This window comes from Galeopterus variegatus, unplaced genomic scaffold (genome assembly GCF_000696425.1).
Source record: "Galeopterus variegatus unplaced genomic scaffold, G_variegatus-3.0.2 Scaffold1832, whole genome shotgun sequence".
NCBI classification, from domain to species: Eukaryota; Metazoa; Chordata; class Mammalia; order Dermoptera; family Cynocephalidae; genus Galeopterus; species Galeopterus variegatus.
In genome coordinates this window covers 175453-199848 of record NW_007727943.1, presented here as the reverse complement: position 1 = coordinate 199848, position 24396 = coordinate 175453, and the positions used below count along the sequence as shown (strand labels likewise).

General features: G+C 43.3%; 1 protein-coding gene across 1 annotated transcript in view; it reads right to left on the bottom strand.

Annotated features, from left to right (window-relative positions):
- CCR9 (chemokine (C-C motif) receptor 9) overlaps window positions 1–4301 on the bottom strand; it is a 6636-nt gene extending 2335 nt beyond the window's left edge. The window contains exon 1 of the mRNA XM_008579210.1: window positions 4258–4301. Within this exon, the coding sequence (XP_008577432.1) occupies window positions 4258–4278 (21 nt within the window). The 5' untranslated portion in view covers window positions 4279–4301. The remainder of the gene's footprint in view (window positions 1–4257) is intronic.
- Window positions 4302–24396: the final 20095 nt, after the last annotated feature.

Sequence of the window (24396 nt, the reverse complement as noted above, 5' to 3'; positions counted from 1 at the left end):
CACACTCATGCTAACGTGCACATATGCACATGCTCGTGCTAACATGCACATATATATATATACGTACACGTGCATGTCTAGACACACGTGCACACACACACGCACCTCCCTTACACTTTCTGTGGGTTCCTGGCCCAGAAGCCATCCTAGAACCCCTGCTAGGGAGAGAGGAAATAAGGGCTGGAGATGAGACCCTGAGACGCGAGCCCCAGAGTCAAAGCTGGGGTGGGAGGGAATGAAGGAAGCAGGTTGCAGGATGGAGGCGTGTGTTGTGGGTACAGGTGAGAGTCAGTGCCATACCTGCCTCACTCATTCCAAAGCCTCCACCCACAGATCCTCAAACGCTCTCGCTTCCCACCAGCCCCCCTCCCAGGATCCCATTAGGCCTCCGAAATTCCAGCAGGGACTAGCAGCTCTCACTCCCTTATCCTGAAGGACATTCCCTGCCAAATCTGATCTCTACCTTTACTTCTCCTCGGCAAGTGCAATAGTTCAACTCATCTGGATGCGTTTGAACTAGAAGTGACCTCAAATCCACAGTAGGCTTTTATTTTAAATAGTTAATATTAATAAATACTTAAGGATAAATATTTAGTTTGTGTATTTAAATACTCATATAGAAATAATAAAATATCCTCTACCTTCTATTAGCTTGGTTGTCCCTGGCTATGTACATTATAATTTCCATCCGTTTCTAATAGATTGGGCTAGCATTTCCCAGACTATATTTTGGGTGGAACACTAGTGGTTAAAGAGTTGAGAATCTCTGCATATTATATCATCTTCTTTGAAATTCACAATACTCCTGAGCACATTAAAGGCTCTGAAAAGTCCTGCAGAACTTGTTTCATTTTAATTGCACATTAGCATAGTAAAGGCTCTGTCTGAGAAGTCCTTTAGAAGCTGTTGTATTTTGTTTAACAATGTTTCCTAAACTTCTGTGAACATGGAACCTGTTGTGTGTATTTATGGGGTGCTTATTAGATGTCAGGGCACATTGAGTAGGTCGGTAGACAGTGGGAGGCTGCTGTCTCCTGACTGCTGAAGCTCACACCAGGAATCCGTCTGATTTAAGCCCTGGATGGCAGGAAGCAGCAGGGGACCCCGAGGAGGACCACCCAAGGTAACTTGGACTACACCTGGAAAAATCTGAAATCTAGTCCTGACTCCACCTCTGGTGTGTCACCAAAAGAAAATCCTTTCACAAAAAGAAAGACCCAGCAGGCAGGACTCTGGAGATGGCTCTTCAGGACAGGACAGCTGGAAATGGCCCACTACTGCGAAGAGTGAGGAAAACTCTCTCCATTTTATATACAATGAGTCCCCAGGCCTGATTCATCGAGTCTCAGTTTACATTCAAAGATTTCTCTTCTGGCCTTGGCCATTGTCTGGAAACCCATTCTCTTTCAGAGGACAGACCTCACGGGTGACACATATTTTAGTGAAGCTGCCAGGAGAATTCTGCCAATGCTGGACGTGGGAGCCAGGCATCGTCACGGCCCCACGGGGAATGTCATCTGCAAGAGGTGGGGTTTGAGTGGACTTTGAGCAAAAGGAAGAACTTCTAGGAGAGAAGGAAGAGTGTGAAGAGCACTGAGACCCAAACCTGGGGATCGTGGAAGATTTAAGAGGTCGGGAGGATGACGTTCTGGAGGAACATCAGTAACACCATGCAGAAGAGCAAGTATAGACTGCATCCACATGACGAGTAAGCGTGAAACTTTGCTTTTGAGGAGGTGCTTTTGTTTGTTTGTTTGTTTGGGGGTTTCTTGGTGAAATAGTTTCAATAGACTCTTGCATGTGTCTGACTCCAAGTCTAAGAAGCAAACAGCAAACAGCCTCACAGACAAAGCCCCCGAGGGTCTCGCTGGGTCTCTCAGCCCCTCGCTCCTGCTGCAGCGGCACCGGGTGGCGGAGAGCATCGCGGGTGGGGCTTAAGGACATGTGTGAGGAGGTGGACAGAGAAGGGAGGAAGAGGGAGGCAAGGGGGATAAAGGGCCACACTTGGCAGAGGGACCAGATCGAGATGGCTTCGGTTCCCCAAGGGAACACTAGAGGGGAGGGCGGGCGGGAGGCTTGCGTCACTTTGCTGTGTCAGACCTGACGGGGTTGCTGGGTGGAGGCGGATTCTGGGCTAGTGACGGAGGACGGTATGGAGCGGGGCCCGAGGAGGACGTGCAGGAGCAGCAGGGGAGAGGAGTGGGCACGAAAAGTCTGAATTTATATCACTTTTGTCCAGACCACAAGAGGAGTCCTGGACGAACACATCCTGTGTCATGACTCACACTCATGGTTTTGCTCCTGCCTGATGGGTAAATATTCTTCGGATCTCAGGATTCTTTGAAAATCTCCCCGTAAATGTAAACAAACCTCAGTGCACAGCCTGCGCAAGGCGCCTGTCCTGCCTGCTGTTTCCCTGGTGAGGCTCTGAGCCCACAGGCTGTTGCTCCCAGCCAGGAGTGTCCTCCTTCCTCAGGGGGCCTGGGCTCAGAAGCAACAGTCCGAGCATCACACGTGTGCAGCTGCTGGAGCAAGAAGAAAGTCTCCAGAGCTTTCCAAGGCCTCCCTCTCTGACTCATATAGTCTCTGCAAAGCTTGGCCAGCTCCAGACCCTTCATTCCCACCTCTGGGGAGTAGACAGAAGAAGGGCAAAGACTGCCCCACGAGGCTGTGTCACCCATTGTGCCTTAGCTCTGAGATGGGCACACGGGGATGGTGGAGATAGGACAAGAGAAGGGACCAGGAGAGGGAGGCAGGGAAGGAAATGAATTTGTTGTCAGCAGTGGACATTGGCAGACATCTGCTGCCAGAGCACTCTGTCCCTGCATTTGAGAAAGTATTAAATCCAAACAATGAGACCTGGATTCCAGTTCCTTTGACACTTGCCCACAAGCAACCCAGTGGAGCTGGGAGCACGGAGAGCACCCCTCGAGGGCTCCTCCTCCAATTTGCTATGAGGCCTCGAACCCTCAACCAACTCCCCCTGCCTCAGTTTGCTCATCTGTAAACAGGGTTAGGCTGAAGGAATGTGGGACCCCGAGTGGTGACTGGCACAGCACGTCCTCAGAAAGGTGGCCATAGTATGTCATGGCTACTTTCCACTAAACATGGGAGCCAGGGCCACAGAGGTCCCATCTGTTTCTCATTTGGAAGGTGCTGGGCTCCTCTGACCACAGAAGGTCTATTTTTCTTTTTATTTGGGGCTGCTTTGCAGAGTTTGGCTATTTTCCAAGATCCCAAATGACAGAACCAAATGACTGCCAGCCTCAGAAGCACCCCTGGCTCTGCTGACCCAAACTAGTTCTGTTTCCACAGCCTCGGAGATTGAAAGGTGAATTCTAATGCAGGAGAAACTAAAGGGTCTAATTCTTGTCAGAAAAAGAGGACTTACCTCATTACATCACCAAGACCAAATTAATTACCTTTTGCATGGTTATGGATGTACGTACAACCATGTATCTACGTATATGTAATGCTAAAGAATCATAAGCATTTCATAAATAATTTAGTTGACAAACTATTTCAACCACCACTCTCCATAGATCATGGAAACTAGCACTGTGCTGGGAAGGGCAGTTGGTTAGCCCCACTAAAAAGGCTTGATTTCAATTATCTACATGTAAAACTCAGTCTCTCCCATTGAGAAAAGCAAAACTGAAGCCCTTAGATATTTTTGTAAGACATTTATGAATATAACAAAAGCACAGGAATTTGATTTGATTCTATACTTACAAATAACATTTGGCTGTAAAAGAAAAAATGAGTCCCTGGAGAATAATTTGATTCACTAATTTTTGTTATGCTCTTGGTCACTTTCAGAGAAATATACAGCATTATGTGGTTTTTGTAAGGCTTACTTAATGTTATGCAAGAAATACAGCTAATGTGCCCACCATGGGGCTTGTAAGAACAAATTAATGGATTTTTTCCTACCCTCCTTTGTTTGAGTTTCAGAACCAACACACAGAACTAAGTCCATCCTATTTAAACATCACAAAAACCCTTAGCTATTAATAAAACCTAAAATTGCATTTTCCTCTGCCTTCACAACAATCCCAAAGCATGCCTGGCTCTTTGCGTTTGCAGAGCCCACCATGCTGGGCAGCAACCTACCTGGTCATAGGCATTGCTCGGCAGAGATCTTACCCTGAGAAACCACACGGAGAAACCCTTCCCCCACAACAGATTTCTTCCCACATCCCCCAAAAAGGGAAGCTAAGAGTGCATTTTAGGAGGGGGGTGCATGGCTGTACTCACTGTGAATTCCGTGGGTGTCATGGTGGGTCAGATGCAAACCTGCTTCTAGAAGGAGAGGGCAAAAATAAAAGAGGAAGACACATCATACCAAAACCTGTACGATACTGCAAAAGCAGCACTAAGAGGGAAGTTTATTGTAATAAACAATTACAGCAAAAAAAGAAAGATTTCAAATAAACAACCTAATGCTACACCTCAACGAACTAGAAAAACAGGTACAATCCAATCCCAAAGTTAGTAGATGAAAAGAAATAATTAAGATCAGAGCAGCACTAATTGATATAGAGACCCAGAAAATGACACAAAAAAATCTATGAAACAAAAAGTTGTTTTTTTGAGAAAATAAACAAGATAGACAAACATTATCTAGGTAAACAAAAAAAATACAAGACTCAAATAACAAAAATCAGAAATGAAAAAGGAGACATTACAACTGATACCACAGAAATACAAAGAATCATTAGAGACTATAACAAATAGCTATATGCCAACAAATTTGAAAACCTGGAAGAAATGGATAAATTTCTGGACACTTAAAACTACCAAGATTGAACCAAGATGAAACAGAAAACCTGAACAGACCAATAACAAGCAATGAGACTGAAGCAGTAACCAGCGGTCTCCCAACAAAGAAAAGCCCAGGACCGGATGGCAACACTGCTGAATTCTACCAGACCTTTAAAGAGGAATTAATATCAATTCTCTTCAGACTATTCCAAAAAATTGAAACGGAGGCCCCTCTCCCAAACTCATTCTATGAGGCCAGCATCACCTTCCTAACACAACCAGACAAAGATACAACAAAAAAATAAATAAATAAAAGAGGGGACTGGCTTGTCAATGCACAGTAACAACCAAATACCAAAAACAGAGACTGAATATTAAATCTGTTCATCCTTGTGGGGGGGGGGGACCCAGGCTAGAGTTAAGGTCCATGGTATACTGATATCAAGACAAATGTTCTAGATTTCAGAATCATCTTGCTAACATAGAAAAGAAAGAAACCTCTCCTTTGAATTCATCATATACTGCTTTGACTCGGATAGTCACCTGATTCTAGCATTTGTCTTCTTTTTACTTGGACAATAATTAGTGCATCTTCCATCCGTGGATGAGGAACAGTGAGAGAGATTTTTAATTTTTCCCACCCGGTCCTTTTTACTTGTTCTCTCTTGACTCAACTTCTCTGTCAGGTTCTGTTTTGCCGAATGGCTTCCCTGCCCATATTCTAGCAACTAAGGGACTTGCTAAAGATAACAGGACAGTGATTGCTACCTTGCTCCTCTCTACCCTGACTCCAACAGAAAGAGGAAGTCCTAAGTTTGTGTACTACAAGAAAGGTCTACTTCCCGAATGCACGGTGCCTCAGAACTGACTGAAATAAACCTGGGTTGTCATTTTCATGTGTTTTGAATCTCTTTAAAACCCATCCCTATCAAACCAAATAAACAACAGCTTGACTCCCTTCAGGAGGGGTCTGTGCCTGAGTGGAACATTTCCTTTCATACCCTTAGTGAGTATATTTCAAAGAAACATGTCCAGATCCACACCCCAAGGTTCTAGAAGAAATATTCTCCTTCCTAAATCCAACCCTAACCTGTTAGTTTCCTTTCCATACCAGCATCATGACCCACCCAGCTTTTCTGAAAGAACAGTGGTTTTCAGTACACAACGTGTGGTACAACCACTTTGGAACACAGTTTGTCAGTTTCATAAAAAGTTAAACATACACTTATCATGTGATCCTAAGAATTTACCTAAGAAAAATGCAAACATGTGTCCCCACAAAGACTGGTACAGGAATATTCATAGCAGCTTTATTTGTAAAGGCCAAAAACTGAAAACAGCTCAAATCAGTACTGAATGGATAAGTAAACTATGGAATATCCATACGATGGAATAATAAATGAATAATTGATTCACACAGCAACATGGACAGATATCAAACTAATTATGCTAAGTAAGGAAGCCAGACCAAAAAAAGTACACACTGTACAACTGCACTTATGTAAAATTCTAGATAAGGTGAACTAATCTATAGCGACAAAAGCAGATTAGTGATGTCCTGATAAGAGAGAAAGGGAGGGCAGGGGACTGGCGGGGTACAGAGGTGCATGTGGAAAGCTCACGGGTGATAAGTGTGTCCACCGTACTGATTGTGTGATGATTTAACAGGTCTATATTTATGTCAGAACATACATTCTGCACATTAAATGTTTGCATTTTGTTGTAGTTGGACATCAAATAAAGCTGTTAAAGTGAAGGGGGAAAAACAAGGTACGATGAAAACATTCTGGTTTTCTTCACGCCTCAGAGTCATGTCTGGCTGTCAGCAGGGGAGGAGGGAGGCAGCCAGAACTTCCTCCTCGTGGCCGTTCTGCCAGCAGCTTCTCAGAAGTGCCTGGGAGTGCCTTGTGCTCTTGTAGAGGAATTAGGGATCAGTGTGAACTTGTCTCAAAAGCTCTCCCCCAAAATTACATATTAAATACAACTGAAAGAATAGTAACGTTACTGTGCAGAAAGCTAGAGGATACCGAGATAAGCCAGTCTTCAAACCCAGCACCACCAACAGGAGAGCAAACCGATGTCACATTCATCCTAGAAACGTGCACTGAGGAGGGAGGACACAGCATCCTTATCCTAACAAAAAACATCAGACACACCCAAAATGAGGGAACTTCTACAAAGTAACTGGCCAATATTCTTCAAAAAGATCAAGGTCAAGTGACACAAAGACTGAGAACTGTCCCAGATTAAAGGAGACTAAAGAAACATGACAACTAGACTCAATGCAAGAACCTGGATTGGACCCTGGAGTGGGGAAAAATAATTCTAAAGGACATTATTGGGAAATCAAGGACATCTTAATATGAGCTGTGAACTAGATCATAGTACTGTCTGTATCAGTGTTAAATTCCTGATCTTGCTAACTGCATCGTGGTTATATAGGAGAATGTCCTTGTTCTTAGGAACTGTCCCCTGAGTCATGTGGGGATAAAAGAGCACAATGTCCTCAGCACATCCTCAAATGACTCGGAAAAATATGTGCATACATAAAAACATATTCATATATATAGAGAGAGAGAATAATAAGGCCACTGGGGCAAAGTGAAGACAATGGTTTGGGTAAAGGGTTCATGGGCCGTCCTTACACAGTTCTTGACTTTTCAGTAAGTTTAAAATTAGATCCAAATAAGAGTTACAAAAATAAATTGTAAAGAAAAGCAAAAGGAAAACATGCCTTGGAAACTGATCCCTGGAAAAGGGCTGAGTCTGAAATAAATATGAGCAACTTCAGCCACAGGCCATGGCTCACACCAGCTGCCTGGGCATAAACAGAATTTCACTGTAGCCCTCTGAGTGCTGGGAAAAAATGCTGGCATTCATCTTTAAAAATATCATATTTTTGCTTTATGACTTTTTAATTGTAAAAGTAACACTTTTTTTTAGAAAATTTTGCAAATTCATAAAAGCTGAATAAAGAAATCAAAATCACTCATAATCTTACCACCCCAAAATAACCGCTTTTAACTTTTTCTTATTTTCCCAGCCTTGTTTCTATGCATACATACACTTGTAATCCTTCTCTCTCTCTCTTTTTGTTTTCACCTGACAGATAATGAGTATTTCCTCCCTCATTAAATATTCTCAGACACTTGAACACGTCAGCTGCGTGGCGTTCTGACGGGGGCTGTACCCCAAGTCATTCAAACATTCCCCTCTGTGGGGCATTTAGCTGGTTTCCAACTTCTTTTTATAGTTATTTTGAAATATTTCCCAACTGAATGGGAAATGCGTTTTCTTCAGAAAGGTTGTCCTCTTCTCTCCTAAGCACAGGAACCAAGAACCTTCCCCAGGTAGTGCTTCTGAATCGTTCTGGGCTCTTCGACCTTTGGAGTGATTGACTTCCACTCAGCATCTCCAGGTGCCACCAAGACACCCCCTAAGGACTCTGTTTTGAGATGGGGGGAAATTCAACCAGCAAATAGAAAAGCAGCTGCTTTGGGGTTGAGAATTACTATTTGTTTTTCCAGATGAAAAATGCCCAGTGGAGTTTGGAAGACCCCAACTCAACAAATTTAATTTTATTACAGCTTGGGAAATAGGGAGGTTGGTTTTTGAGACATTAGTTAGAAAACACTTCATATATTTCTAGTATCCATGGTTTACATCTCCTCCTTTTTAATTGCAAGAAGAGATTGAATATTAATCAGATAATAACATCAGAGAAAAATTCCCAAAGAAAAGAGCCACAAAAAGAAGAAAGAATGGCTTTGATTATAGTTAGTGATAGCAATTTTCAGGTTGAAAATAGCACTAGGTGATAATGATGTTGGTAAGAGTTTAGGGAAAGGCCTTCACACTGCTGTGGGGAGTGTGGTCTTTTAGGAGGGTTAAAATGTTATCTGCCCAAATTTACAAAGCACAACACCTCTGACTCAGCAGTTCATCTGCTGGGAATTTTCCCTACTGGTATTCTCACAAAAGAACATAAAGATACATGTATGGGGATGTATGTTGAAGGATTTTCTGGTGAACAAAGAACTAGAAGCAACCTAAATATCCAGCAATTGGTAATATTGTGATACATTCATTCAATAAACTACATGTAGTTAATAAACATACTAGGATAGACCTCACCCTGATAGAAAAGAGGACACCAAGATTACTAGGTTAAAATGCAAGGTGTAGAAGACTATGTTGCATGATCTTTTAAAAATATATATATTAAAGAATACACCACCACTGATCAATACTGAAACATTTTCTAGAAGGAGATTGAACCATGATGGCTGGTGGAAAGTGAGACTTTCATTTTTTTCTTTAGATTTTGTAAACTATTTACATATTTTACCAAGTGTGTGAAATTTTATTTGAGAAGTTATCATAAAAATAACTTGTCAGCTTTTTTAAAAAAATGAAGCCAGTGCTGTTCCGTTCAGCACACCTGCTGACAAAACTCCTCCAAAGGAGGAACTTGCAGCCTGCTCCGGAGAGCATGAGAAGCAACTAGCACAGAAAGGCTGAGGCTACATTTTGCAACGTTGAAATCCCACACTAGCTTTTTATAAAGGTTTATCCTCCTTCTATCATAAAAGTGCTTGTGGATCACAGAAAATTTGAAGGGAGTAAAAACAAAACACATCCCTCCCTAGACCCACCATCTAAAGATACCATGACAACCTCGCCATCTATTTCTCTTTAATCTTTGTCAGAATACTTTTCAGATATTTTAGTTCGCCAGTCACAAAGTCTCAGAGTTTGCTTTCATATTCTTCTTGCCCCTGAAAAGAAGGGGAAAACGAAGGGGGAAAAACCCACATATGACAAAACACACTGAAAGTAGGGATCTCTCAGCGGTCTATGGGATGTGAGCAGGCATTTGACTCAGCACTGCCCCAGGTCTCTCCCATCACTGCTCAGTGTGGCCTCCTTATGGGCACTATGGCCCATCCCTTTCTGCCTGTGGTACCTCGACAAGAAGTGACATGCCCTCAGTGAGTCTTGGTTTCCTCATCTGTAAAATGGGGATGATAGCCCAGCCTACTGCAAGGGCTTGCTGCAAGGGTCAAGTGCAACACTGTATGGGAATGCCCTCTGCAGAATGCAGAGAGCTGTGTGACAACATAGAAATATTCTTCATCCCGCAGGTCACTTATTCAATGTGCCTTGAGCACCTGATACCCTTGCTTGGCTTAAACAGTGTGTAAGACATGATCCATGTCCTCAAAAACTCACATTCAAGTGCAGTGGGTAAGTCATGGTTGCTAATACCAACAATGGTAAATGCTATGAGACACTGTAGGAGTTGGGAGGAGGGAGTCATATCTTCAGCACTAGGGAAAATCCAGGAGGGCTTCATTGAGGAGGTGACATTTTTGCTGGCCCAGGAAGGCTGAAGAGCTTGGAGACATGCAATGAGAGGTGAAAACATTGCTCCAGAGCAGGAAAAATTATCAACAAAGGCATGAAAGCCAGAAAGCATAGGGGATGTGCAGGGGCCTGGCAGAAGAGGAAAGGAAGAGAGCTGCTAATTCTCCAAAAGTGAAAAGTGCCTATTAGAAAAGTTAGCCTAAAATCCATATTGTCCAACCACTATTTCTGTATTCTCTGCTGTCCTTAAGTAACCAACATGAAAATCAGCCTCATCTACAGCCTCCGATGCTCACAGTAGCCCAGTAGGTCAGATACTAACATGAGTCAGGAATGCAGCCATCCACCAGGTCATCCATTCACCACACCTGGGTCAGGCACCCACCACCTGCCTGCAGTCGCCACGCTGGGCCCAGGGGCTCCCCGCACAAGCCTGTGAGAGGGTTCTCGTGAGGGGACTTCAGTACAGACAGACAGATATTAGAAGAAAGCTCATTCAGCAAAGTCAGTGAGGGGACAGGTTCCTGCAGACGGGTTGCCACAGGGCATTTCCAGTTCAGCACTCAGCAGCAGCCCCCCAGTTAAGAACTAAAGAGAGTGGGTGTATTTGAAAGGACAAACCAGTGTCCTCTGACAAGTCAGTTAAAATAACTTTGCTTTTTTCTGATCATAAAGGAGTATTTTCACAATGCAGAAAAAAGGTTCCCAAAATGTAAATATTCATAATGAAGAAAATCAAAACCCTTCACCTACCCTTCCCTAGTTTAGCCATTGTGAAATTTCTGAGATACATACTTTCAGACATTTTCTTTTATAACACAACCTCACATACACACACACACAATTAATGGAAAGGAAATCAGACTACACATATAATTTTCCATCTTGCTTTCTAGTTAACAATTCAACATAGTGCCGCATCATCAGTTGAATAGCTGTCGAGTATTCCAGTGTCTGGATATGCCGCAGTTCATTAAACCATTCACCTGCTGGTACAAAGTTTGCTTATTTCCAATTTTTCACTGCTGCAAAGAATCCTCTCCATGGGGAAGTCTCTCAGGCCCCAAGACCTCATGAGGCTTCATTTTCTCAGCTGCTGGCCACCCTCTTGTTACCTGTCCCCAGCACCTGCTTCTCCCTTCTTTAAGGTACCAATCACAGACTGCCTTGAACCTAAGCTTCATGTGCGTGGGTGGAGAAGGGAGTCTTATTACTCACCCTACAAGAAGCCTGGGCCAGGCACCTCCGATTCACCTTTGCTTCCCTGGAAGTTTCTAGCAAAGTGCCTGGTACCCGTGACCACTGAACAAATGAGTGCAAGCCTGGGTTATAGAAGCCATCGTGGCAGCGCACAACCCAGGGCACAGGTAACACAGGAGGAAGGGCAATACTCACCGTGGAGGGCTGCGTGGGAGGCTTGGGGAAAGGTGGGCCCCACCAGTTCTCAGTGTCGGGGAGAGGGCTGGGTGTCTCTGCCTGAGTGAGGGGCAGACCTTCTGTGAGTTCTGAGCAGGCAGCTGCCCGGTAAAAACAGCAGAAAGGAAGCCAAGCCACCCCTGCCTGTGTTGTCACTGGTGGGGTGGCCCAGGGGGGTGGTGAGTCACCTGTTATAGCTTCCAGCAATCAGCAGAGTCAATCATTTGCAACCAGAAACAAAAAACTGAAAACTGCTGGGATAGGGGAAATCATCTTCTCTGAAATGAATAATAATATCTTGACTGATAATCTAAGAGAAGATTCTCTTCCTAGACAGCACTGCTGCTTACATGGAACAGGGGAATGAGGAGACCCCTTGAGAGAAGGCGGCTTGCCAGAGGTGCATATTTGTAAGGTTTCTTTGGGTGGCGTCACCTGAACAGGCCTGCATGAGATTACCCAGCACCGTCCATCACAAGGTACCCTTTTTGGCCTTGACAGATGTACCAGAACCTCGGAGAGCTGTGCTATTCAATATAGTAGCTACTGGCCACATGTGCCTATTTAAATTTAAATTAATTAAAATGCTGACTAGTTTCTCAGTCACACTCGCCACCTTTCAAGTGCTCAGTAGCCACATGTGTCTAGTGGCTCCCACAATGGAGAGGAGAGATATAGAGCATTTCCATCACTGCTGAACGCTCCACTGGATGACGCTACTTTAGAAAGTCGTGTGTGCAATGAGTGGCTAGGAGCACATGCAGTGCTGGAGGGCCACAAAAGCCTTAAAACTGGGGACAAATGCGGTAAGAGTGTGTACATCAAACATGTGAACGCCGATAATATGTTTCATTCTATTGATCACAGGTGTCTTGATGGAATTTTGAAAAAAGTCAAACAATACAAAACGTTATATTTTTAATGAAGCTCATAGATAAAGTCTTCCCATCCACGGCTATGGCAGGGCCTTCAATCCTGATGCAACGGGAGATTCTCTGTCATCATCATGACAGAGACTCCTTTGCTCCGTTTGTTCTGGGGGAAAAGTCACAACTACACTTTAGTGGAGACTAATTTCCTTTTTTCAACGTATTTATCATCCTGTGGCCTCAGTGATGCTCTCCAGTAGAGTGGTCCTCCCAGACACACGGCCCATTAATCACCATCAGTTCGTACAGAACAAAGGGGTGCAGAAGATGCAGTTGGGTTTATTGTCTAAGTGGGAAAAGGCCAACAAATAGCCCAAATGAGCGGCAGGGACCATGAGCAGTAAAAACGAAAGGAATGGTTGATTCATCAGCCTTGAGGGAACCGTGGTATGAGCGAGCCGTGAAATTGCCTCGCCTCGCCCCTGTTCAATGAGCATAAATAGTGTCTAAAACGGTACATGACTAACATCCAGCCTGATGCTCTGGCCTGTCCCTCCTTCCTCTAAATTGGCAAATAATGACAGAAAAGGAAGGGGTGGTAGAGGGAAGAAATTGTTTTCTTATCCGACTTTCTGGCTGACTTGGGCCAGGGGTGGCATGGACTTGTGCCTCCCCGTGCTGAGTGCGCCCCTGGAAAGCGTTCAGGAGGGTGCGACCAGCACTACTGCGAGCACGTGTGTGAGGAAGACGCTGTGCTTTCCACCTTCTCTTGACGCAGGTCATCGGGTCACCAGGTAAGTGTGCCTTGCACAGACACTGCTTGCATGCCAGGCGGTCGGGGCGATGAGGCTGGTGGGAGGAAGGCGCGTGGGGAAGCGGTCAGCGAAGAGGAGCAGGGGCACGTGCGCCATGGTGGACCCCCGTGCTCCAGGTGAGCAAGGAAATCTCAGGTAGCATCAGGGTCGGGAAGAGCTGCCTTAGAACCCCCAGATGCGCTCTCCTGAGCGGCGGAGGAGTCAGGAGACTGGGGAGGCAGGAAGACGAGAGGAAGGTGTACAGAGAACTTCCAGTTTCTCAAAGGAGCCTTGGGCAAATGTGATTCCTTCTGTTGTCATCCAGTTTCAGTTCCTTCCTTGGAGGAAAAGCCCTATTCCTTTGCATTCTTTGCTGCGTTTCTCTCTTTGCTGCTAGAATTCAGAGCTGGGTGACTATGAGAGGTTGCAGTCCCCTTTTATAAGGGGTATTTCTCTCTTTGCATTCTCAGCCTGCCAAAGGTGAGTGCTGGGGGGCAGGACAGTGTGCACATCCTTTCTGGGTCCCAGGCCACGTGCAGTGCCTGGAAACTGAGGGCCATTTTGGGAGTAATTGTGGAGTAGAAGCTGCAGTCCACAGCCTCCCATATCGATAACAGAGAAAAGACCCGAGGTGACTTTGTTAGAGGGCCAGTGGGAGTGCCATTAGGTTCCCTCAATGTCAGGGTTCCCTCGTGTTCGTTCCCACACACTGAGTGTCTAACAGTCTCTGGCAGAGAAGAAGTAAATTTTGCTTCAGTCCTCTGCTTTTGTTCTCCACCTTCCTCAGTCTTCTGTTCATATCGGGAAAGTCATTTTCAAAAGCATGCTGGGGTATCTGGAAGAGGGCGATGCTGTCTTCATACTCTTCACCGATTGAGGCTTCTGTATCCTTGAAAAGCCAAAGTACCTTGAGGCAGTTGAGAGTGGTGAAAAGTATGATCAGCGAAGACACACGGAGTCCCGGGTGCAAACTTCTAAGGAGTAAAACCTGCAAGGACTCTTCTTTTCCCACTAATCCGTGAGGACAGGGACCATGTGGATGTTGGCCATGGTGTAGTCCAGTGGCACATTCTAGAAGCTTATTAAACATCTTCTGATTAAATTAATGAAAAAGCATAATGTAAGTCTGGGAATCTGGAGTAGAGCTATCCTATAGAGCTTTCTGCAGTGGTGGAAACGTTCTATATCTGCACTGCCAGTGTGCAGCCACACAGAGCTAATGAGCACTTACACTGGGGTCAGTGTGGCTGAGAAACTGATCTAATTTTATTTAATTGTCATTGGTTTAAATTTAAATGTAAACTTACATTTAAATTGCTAGTGGCCACCCTAGTAGATCACACAGATCTCACTGACCTTTCAGCAGCTAATAGCCTTAGATGGCTCACTTTTGGATGCTAGTCAGGAGCAGCTGGCCTGTAACAGAACAGCTCCCCTCTTCCCCAGGAGGATTAAAGCTGGGGCAGGCTTTAGCTACACTGGGTTTCTAGTATACCTGTAGATTCTTAAATTCCTCATGTTTTGTGGTTAGCAATAAAAATCACTAAATGACAAGAATGAGGAGAAAGAAATAATTTTGCTAAATTCAGTTGCTGTGAATAGCCTTTGAAGGTTGGGATGCCAGTTGGGAGGCAATGTGTGTGTGTGTGTGTGTGTGTGTGTGTGTGTGTGTGTGTGTGTGTGTGTGTGTCACAGAGAGAGAGAGTCCACCCCACACAGCAGCAGCAGTAGAAGTGGAAGGGATAGGAGAGACATGGCCAGGTGACTTACAGGAGCTTTTAAATGATGGGATGTTGCAGGACGGGGAGAGCAAGATCATTTGGAGGCTCTGGAAAGATGTGGGTACCTTTTACAGAGAGAGAAGGTGAGAGTAAATGTTGGTTTTAGCAGACAGTAATGCATTTATAGTTGGATGGAATCTGGTTGAGGTGCTGAAGAAAAGGTGTCTAGCAAGTCATTAAATGTACTCCACTGGAGCTCAGAGGGGAGGTCAAGAGGTCAGTTGTGTGGCTGCCCAGCTACTGCAGAATGCAAGCTATTTAAAAGGAAATACATGTCATCCCCACCTCCTGAGGTTTTTGTGCTTGCAGCACATGACATGAGACCAGTTGCAGGATTTGTGCTCATCTATTTGGCTCATCTATTGATAAAAATCGTCCCTTCTGCCCTCACACACTTTATCTCATTGGAAGATCACATCTGAGTCCTTTATTCAACATATATTTGTCAAGTCCCTGCTTTTTGCCAGCACTGTTCTAAAGGTAGGGATGTGGCAGTAAATAAGATATAATGTTAAATGGTGACAAGTGCTATGCAGAGAATTAAAACAAAGAGATGATGGAGTGACTGGGGGGAAGGTCATCTCACACTGGACGGTCAGGAAAGGACTCACTGAAGAGGTGACATTTAAGACTGAATTACAAGAAGTTCCCATAAATGTGAAGATTGGAGTAGCCATTCTCAGCAGAGGGAACAGGTGACAGGAAGAGCTCCACAAGTCCAAGGCTGAGAAAGACCAACACACTGGGGGACAGAGGGGTGAGGGGCAGCCAGAGAAGTAGGAAGGGCCCCATCTTGTTGGGGTTTGAGGCCAGGTCAGTGGTTTTCATCTGACGCCAGGTGTGTGGAAAGCCACTGAAGGGATTTAAGTAGGTGATGATACAATGCCATTTCCATTTTTAATAAATCACTGGCTGCTGCGTGGGAAACTTAACAGAAAACAGCAAAACCTTGAGGTTTCTCTGCAGGCACCAGAACCAACTGTCTAGATTAGAGCTTCCCCTTAGCTGGGCTGCGTAAAGATAAGGCCACCCTCAGCTCTGCCTGCCACTGTCCCTCCTCTGGACTTCTGCCTGTAGGGAAGCATCAGGGTGAGTCCCTCCCTCCCTTCTGCCACCCCTGATGGAAGGAGGGCACGCACACGAACTGCCAGGGATGTTAGCAGTGATGATGATAATTATACGGTGAGATGTGCTGACAGGTTTTTTCTTAATAGGCTTTATTTTTCAGAGCAGTTTTAGGCTCACCAACAAATTGGGTGGAAGGTAGAGATTTCCCATATACCCCTTCTCCCAACACCCACACAGCCTTGCCTACTATCAGTATCCTGTATCAGAGTGGTACATTTGTTGCAATCGATGCATCTACATTGATACATCACTGTCACCCAAAGTTCACAGTTTACACTAGGGTTCACTCTTGGTGTTCTACATTTTATGGGTTTTGACAACTATATAATGACATGTACCCACCATTAGAGTGTCATACGGAGTAGTTTCACTGCCCTAAAAGTCCTCTGTGCTCTGCCTATTCATCCCTCCCTTCCTCCTAACCCTTGGCAACAACCAACTGTTTTACTGTCTCCATAGTTTTTCTTTTCCAGAATGTCACATAGTTGGAAATATAGTTGGAATCATACAGTATGTAGCATTTTCAGATTGGCTCCTTTCACTCAGTATTATACATTTAAGTTTCCTCCATGTCTTTTCATGGCTTGATAGCTCATTTCTTTTTATCTCGGAACAGTGTTTCATTGTCTGGCTGTACCACAGTTTGTTTATTTGTTCACCTACTGAAGACATCTTGGTTGCTTTCAAGTTTTAGCAACTGTGAATAAAGCTGCTATAAACATCCATGGGCAGGATTTTATGTGGACATAAGTTTTCAACTCATTTGGGTACATACCAAGAAGCATGATTGCTGGATCATATGGTAAGAATGCATTTAGTTTTGTAAGAAGCTGCCGAACTGTTTTCCAAAGTGGCTGTACCATTTTGCATTCCCACCAGTAAGGAATGAGAGTTCCTGTTGCTCCACAGCGCTGTCAGCATTTGGTGATGTCTGTTTTGGATTTTGACCATTCTAGTAGGTGCGTGATGCTATCTTGTTGTTTTAATTTGCAATTACCTAATGACATAAGATGTTGAACATCCTTTCATACTGGTTTATTTTCCATCTGTATATCTTCTTCAGTGAGGTGTCTGTTCAGGTCTTTTGTTCATTTTTTAATGAAATTTGTTCACTTTCTTATTGTTGAGTTCTGGCCTGTTAGCTCAGTTGGTCTTATTGTTGAGTTTTAAGAGTTCTTGGTATATGTTGTATAATAGTCTTTTATCAGAAATGTCTTTTGCAAATATTTTCTCCCAGTCTGTGGTTTGTCTTTTCATTCTCTTGACAGTGTCTTTCACAAAGCAGAAGTTTTTAATTTTAATGAAGTCCAACTTATCAATTATTTCTTTCATGGATTGTGCCTTTAGTGTCGTGTCTAAAAAATCATTGCCAAACCCAAGGTCATCTAGATTTTCTCCTATGTTATCTCCTAGGAGTTTTATAGTTTTGTGTTTTACATTCAGATGTGTGATCCATTTTGAGTTAATTTTCATGAAGGGTATAAAGGTTGTTTCTAGATTCATTTCTTTCATGTGGATGTCCAGTTGTTCCAGCACCATTTGTTGAGAAGACTATCTTTTCTCCATTGCATTGTCTTTGCTTCTTTTTTAAAGATCAGTTGACTATATTTACGCAGGTCTGTTTCTGAACTCTCTGTTTCATTCCATTGATCTATGTGTCTGCTCTTTCACTAACACCACACTATCTCAATTACTGACAGGCTTTTTTACTTTGGGGGCTTTTTGTGACCCTAAAAATTAGACCATTAAATGTTTAACTCTTGTTTTTCCTATAAGAAATGTAAATAAAATGGACCCCATCCCACAGCTTCACCCTGCCCTGCTTTCTCCATGGTGCTGACCCTTGCCCTGCCCCTGGCTCTGGGATGCATTGATCCTTAATAATTTTTTCGAAAGCTGAAAGTACAATGGCTGGTGTTTTCAAAAGTCAGAAAATTTCCACAGCATCAAAATAGCTGTGTGAAAATGTCCTCAGTTTCAAAATGGCCATATCAAAACAGCCACATCAAAAGGTCAGGTCCCTACAGTGTAGGACCAGAGTAAAGCTCTGTGGTGTGCGCAGTTGGCCTGAGGCTTCCAGGCTGCTCAAGCCCACAGGTGCTAATGGAGCTTGCTGAGGAGGTGGAGGGGAGGCAATGTCTTGTATATTTCAAAACTGCTAAAAAAGTAGATTTGAAATGTTCTCACCACAAAAAAATAAGGAGGTGAGGTAGTGGATATGTTAATTAGCTTAATTTAACCCTTCTACAATGTATACATATAGCAAAACATCACATTGTACCCCATAAATATATACAATTATTATTATTGATAAACAAATACATTTATTTATGCTTTAAAAAAAAAAAGACTCCATTACAGGCTTTGGATTGCTGAGAGAGTTCCATTTTAGAAATAACAGCCCAGTTTTCAATATCAACCACATTTGGAAAAAGTATGCCAAAAAAAACAACATCTAGCAGTCTTCCCAAACTGAGTTCTGCAGCCTGGAATGTGGGTGGTTATCCGGCAAAAGGAGATTATTTGAGAAAAAGGCAAAGAAGCCTGTCGAAGATTCTGAGAAGCCCTGCAGCAAAGAAGACTGATATCTTTTAAACTTGGAGTCATTTTTCAATAGTGCCAAGTATTTTATTCCATGTCTCTCAGGCTGTGGGAGTTGGGACCCCCACGCTTTCCCTCTCTCTGACATACATTGATGAAGACTCTTTTCTGACAACCGCTGTCCTGGCTTCCATCTCTGATGTCTTGTGCCCGGGCTTTGAAGAGAGGCTTGGGGGCAGGCTGGGGGCTTAGTTCCCCTTCCACTCCTCAGTCCTGCAACTACTCCAGCATGATCCATCCTTCCTTCACATTGGCCTCAAAGGTTCAGCTCATTTCTCTTTCTGTTTTAAGGTTCCTGCCATCTACCCAATTTCTCAAACTTTTCCCACTCCCACCCCCACCCCTAGGAATGGCTAAGGCAGAACAGTGCCAGGATCTTGGGCCTTGGTGTCAACACTGCCCCTTACTATGTGACCCTGGGCAAGGTATTTTCCTTATCTGTAAAATAGGATGATACTACCCCCTTCAAAGGGTTGCTGTGAGAGGAAAAAGAGCTAATATAGGAAAGATAAGCCAGTGCCTGGCACATAGTAAATGCTCAGTGAGAGGTACTTTATACTACAGTGTGTTATCATGATGTTATGATTGTATCTGGGGTCTGTCCAGCTCTACACTTACTTACAGGGTGGCTTTTGTCTCAGCCTCAGTTTCCTCTTTTGTAAAACAGAGACACTAATGTCTTTTCCCTAGAGTTGCTCACAGGGTTGCTATCTGAGGGTTTAGCACTTACGAGGTCCTTTTTTTGGTTACAATATTTCGTTTCTAAACACTACAGAGAAATCCAATAAGTGGTCAGTGCAGGAACACCATTCAAATTCAACCAAATCAAAGGCTTGTCTCGCTATCTTGCCCTTGGTTCCCCTTTCTAACAAACCTTCTTAAAAGTTCCGAGGCCCCTGAGGGCTGTCTCGGGGCTTTCTCTTCTGTATCCCTGAGCATAAAGAACCTCGGTCTCCTCTTGGCTGTGATCCCCACCCTTCTCCAGGAAAAGAGAAAATAAATAAATATCCTGAGCACTTAGTGTGTGCCAAGAGCTATACAAACCTCATCTTATTTAAATCCCATAATAAGTCTATGCTATGGTTTCAATGTTTGTCCCCTCCAAAGCTCATGTTGGAACTTAATCTACAATATGATATTTGAAAAGTGGGGCCTTTAAGAGGTGATTGGATCATGAGGACTATGCCCTCCCGAATGGATTAATCCATTCATAGCTTAATGGGTTATCAGAGAGTAGATGGGGGAGGGGTGCTTTCTGAGGAGAGGAAGAAAGCATGTGGAAATGATCCTCCCCCCTCTTCGCAATGTGACACCCTGAGTCACCACAGGACTCTGTAGAGAGTTCCCACCAAGAAGGAGGCACTCACCAGAGGTGTCCCTTGACCTTGGACTTCCCAGCCTCCAAAACTGTAAAAATAAATTCTGTTTCTTACAAATTATCGGTTTCAGATATTCTGTTATAAACAGCAGAAGAGGGACTAATACGCTGTAATGCAGACTAATACAGAGAGTGCATCCTTTTTTTTTTTGTCCTTTTTGAAACCGGCCGCACTGCGCTCACTAGCACACCGGCCATCCCTATATAGGATCCGAACCCGCGGCGGGAGCGCTGCACTCTCCCGAGTGAGCCACGGGCTCGGCCCGAGAGTGCATCCTTTTTAAAGATAAGGAATCTGAGTGTTTGGGCAGCTAAATGAATTTCCTAAGATCACGCAGTAGTGATAGCTGGGATTCAAATCTTAGTGTGACTAATTTTAAAGGCCATGAACTTTTCTCTTCCCCTTCCCACCTCTAATCCACATCCTCCAAGGAGCCACTTTGTTCCACAAATTTAAAATTTTACATTAGGGCATTTCTTCACCCAGAGAATCGAAAAGTGAAAGAATAAAAAGTCTTTTTCTTTGAGTCAAATTAAAAACAACAAATAACTTTGGTATAATATTTCATAATTTCCAATATAATTTTCAAATGCTTAATCTTCACAACAACCATAAGAGGTACATATTGTTTTCTTATCAATGTTTTACAGACAATGAAATTGAAGCTCAGAGAGGTCAAGAGATTTTTCTAAGGTCACACAGCTAGTAAGTGGTAGAGTCAGGATTTGAACCCAGGCCTAATTCAAAATTCTGTTCTGGTTTTACTACCTTAGATGTTAGATTTTCTCCACACACACAGCAACACATTGTCTTTGCAAATAGGGTGTTCATTCATTCATTCACTTACCCAAAACTCAAAACTGATTTAGCACCTACTATGACCAGACACTATTCTAAGTGCTGGGAATACAGTAATGAACAAAACAAGCAAGGGGCATACTCTGATAGAGCTCACATTCAACGGGAGAGAGAGAGAGACAGTAAACAAATAGACAATATAACATTAGATGGTGAGTAAAGTGAGTGAGGGGCAGGAGGTCTTCTAGGGAGGGAAAGACTTCATAGAATATCTGGTAAGGGGAGCTTTTTGGAAACAGGGGAAACAGGATTATTACAAGCAAGATATTGTAAGAAGAAAAGAAAGACAATTAGAAACACCAAGAAAAACAAAAGGCTGTGTAAGAAACAAATTGTAATAACCGTTCATTACTTGGCTCTGCAGTGAACAATTTTACTGTCACTATAACACTGTTTGTTAATATTGATAAAAATACCAAATAAAAGTATATTGTAAAGATGGCAAGGTGAGTGAGGCTGGTATAGGAATGAAATATTCATTTACTATGGCAAGACATAAACGAACAATGTCTAAAACTGATCATGAAAACACATAAAGACTGATTTAAAATCTTCCAATATAAAGCATGGCCCAGAGACCAACACCAGCATCACCTGGCAGCTTGTTAGAAATGCAGAATTTCAGTAAAGATGGCAAGGTGAGTGAGGCTGGTATAGGAATGAAATATTCATTTACTATGGCAAGACGTAAATGAACAATGTCTAAAACTGATCATGAAAACACATAAAGACTGATTTAAAATCTTCCAGTATAAAGCATGGCCCAGAGACCAACACCAGCATCACCTGGGAGCTTGTTAGAAATGCAGAATTTCATGTCCTGCCCCAGACTCTCTGAGTCAAATCTACATTTAACAAGATCCCCAGGGGATTCGTATACTCAGTAAAGTCTGAGAAACCTGAAGGATTGATTTGAGGAATAGGACTGGGAGTGGGGATATTGGGACAAGAAACAGGAGTTTCTTGTTTTAAGCTTTTAAAGTATTGTTTGGCCTTTGTTTAGCCATGTGCATGTTATTTATTACTTTGATTTTACAAGTTTCTAACAGTTTAAAAAATAAATACCTAGGTAGAATGTGGTCCCTTTTTCACTAATACAGACTCTCCACCACAGCTTAAGCCTGTCCTGGCCTTCAGCTTAGGTTAGAGTGACTTTTTTAAAGACATCACACTCCACTTCAGCCTCACTTGCATTTAGAAGCTTCTTGGGCAGACGTCATTCCTCATCCACCATCTGCAAACATTGCCATAAAGGCATTTCTCAGAGTTTTCTCTGATTTTCTGCAATCCCCTGCCCCAGCAGCCTAAAAGGCCACAGCCACAAGCTGTTTACAAAAGCACCCAGCATCTGTTTTCTCCCCAATTAAAGCTTCCTCTGGCAAGTTATCTCTAGCCCAGTGGTTCTCAAAGTGTGTTCCCCAGACCAGCAGCATCGGCATCACCTGGAAACTTGTTAGAGCTGCAGGGTGCCTCAAACCTACTGAATCAGAAACTCTGGGAATGGGGCCCAGTAATCTGTGCTTTGACAAGCCTTCCAGGAAGTCCTGATGCTTGCCAGTCCATCCCCTGTTCTATTCTTGGGTTTGTTTATTGCAAATCTCACCTGGGCTCACAAATTAGCATCTCCTCAGTGATAGTTTCGGCCTACTAGCCACTTTCACAAAGGATGGAAACACAACCTACCCCAAAGCTGTTGCCTAAAATTGGCTTGAGCCCTTCCCTAGCCAATCTACTAAATGATATTTTAAAACAGAAGCTTAAGGGGTATGGGCCACACATTCAGCTCTTTAATCCACACCACACCCCATCTTTGTGGTTTATCCTTGTGTTTGCTCCACAGCTTCATCCACAGACGTCAGAACCAACTCCAGAGAGCATGGACCTCCTCAGACCCTTGGCACCACATAAGTACCCCATTCTGTCAAGCCCCCAGACTTCAGCTTTCTTACTGGAGATGCTCTTAGGAGATAAGTTCTGCTGTGGTTGAGGATGATTCAATGAGCCTGGGCCACCACTCCTTGCTACCACCTGGTTGCTCTTCTGTCTCTGTCAGCACCAGCGAGTGATGAGACCCTCAGATAACCTCAGGCGAGGGCGACAGGCTTACATCACTTCCGCAGATGGGCAACTGATAAGCACCAGCCCAAATCCCAAACTCCAGCAATAGAAAAGATTTTTATGGAAAAGAGTTGGCCCTGGGATTGCAAACAAACCCTTCTGCAGAATCTAGAAGCCGGATTTCAGATGTTGGTTGGAAATTGCCCTTCTTGTTATTAAGCATCTGGTAGAACTGCCTTACTTCTCTTTGTTTTTCATCTTTGCCGTTACAATCTTTGGGGGCTTCACTCCATTTGCTAAAGGTGTGTGGGTGTTAAAGTGGTGCTATGGAAAAAAAAACATGCACATATACACACACCACAACCTTTCTTCTCCATTTCTATGCAAACAGATGGTTTTGTGACTTTCTTAAATAAAGAAAATTGTCTAGTATGTTACTACTTGCTTTTTGTAATTTCTCTTACAAAGGAAGTTCTGCTCTTACACACACACACACACACACAAATCCAAATTTTAAAATGTGCACAAGTATAAAGACGCAGTTCCCAGATGAGGGAAAGAAACAACTGAAAAGATGCTCTAATTAGTAATTCGGAAAATGCATGTTAAACAAGAGCAATATTTTCACCCTTCAAAAAAGCAATTTGTTACGAGTTTAATATCAAATGTTGGGGTGGGGAATCAAGAACTCTAACCCACTCCCGAGAGTGTGAAATTTGGTTCAGTCACATTGGGCGGGAATGACGGGCAGTATCTGTTAAAATATAAAGTCTGCATCCCTGTGTCACAGCAATTCCATTCTGGTATCCCCTTTAGAGAAATATGCATGCATCTCCTCCAAAATGCATTGCACAAAGATCACAGCAGCACTGTTTATGCTGGTGAGGATGGAAAACTACCTACATGTCCATCAGGAAGACAATGATTATATAAGGGATGGTACATTCATTCTATGAAATACTCTACTGCAGTTAAAAAGAGTGAAGTGGAAAGATCCTCAAGGAATGTTTCTGAATGAACAAAGCAAATTGTAGATGATATGTTTAATATAATGACATTTCTGATAGAAATGAAACACCAAAACGACATTATCTATTTGTCTACGAACATATGTATGTCTATAATTGCAGAGAAAGGGCTTGGGAAGGATTCCTATGCAATTGGCCACAGTGCTTTCTCCAGGAAGAAGTCAGGTAGTCAAGGAGTTTAGCTTTGTCAGTAATCACTGAATGCAGCTGGCCCTCTTTATGAGTTCTGCATCTGCATTTCAACCAATCACAAACCAAAAATATTCAGAAAAAAATAAAATAACAATACAACAATAAAAATAATACAAATAAAAAGCAATGCAGTATAACAACTATTTATATAACAGTTACAT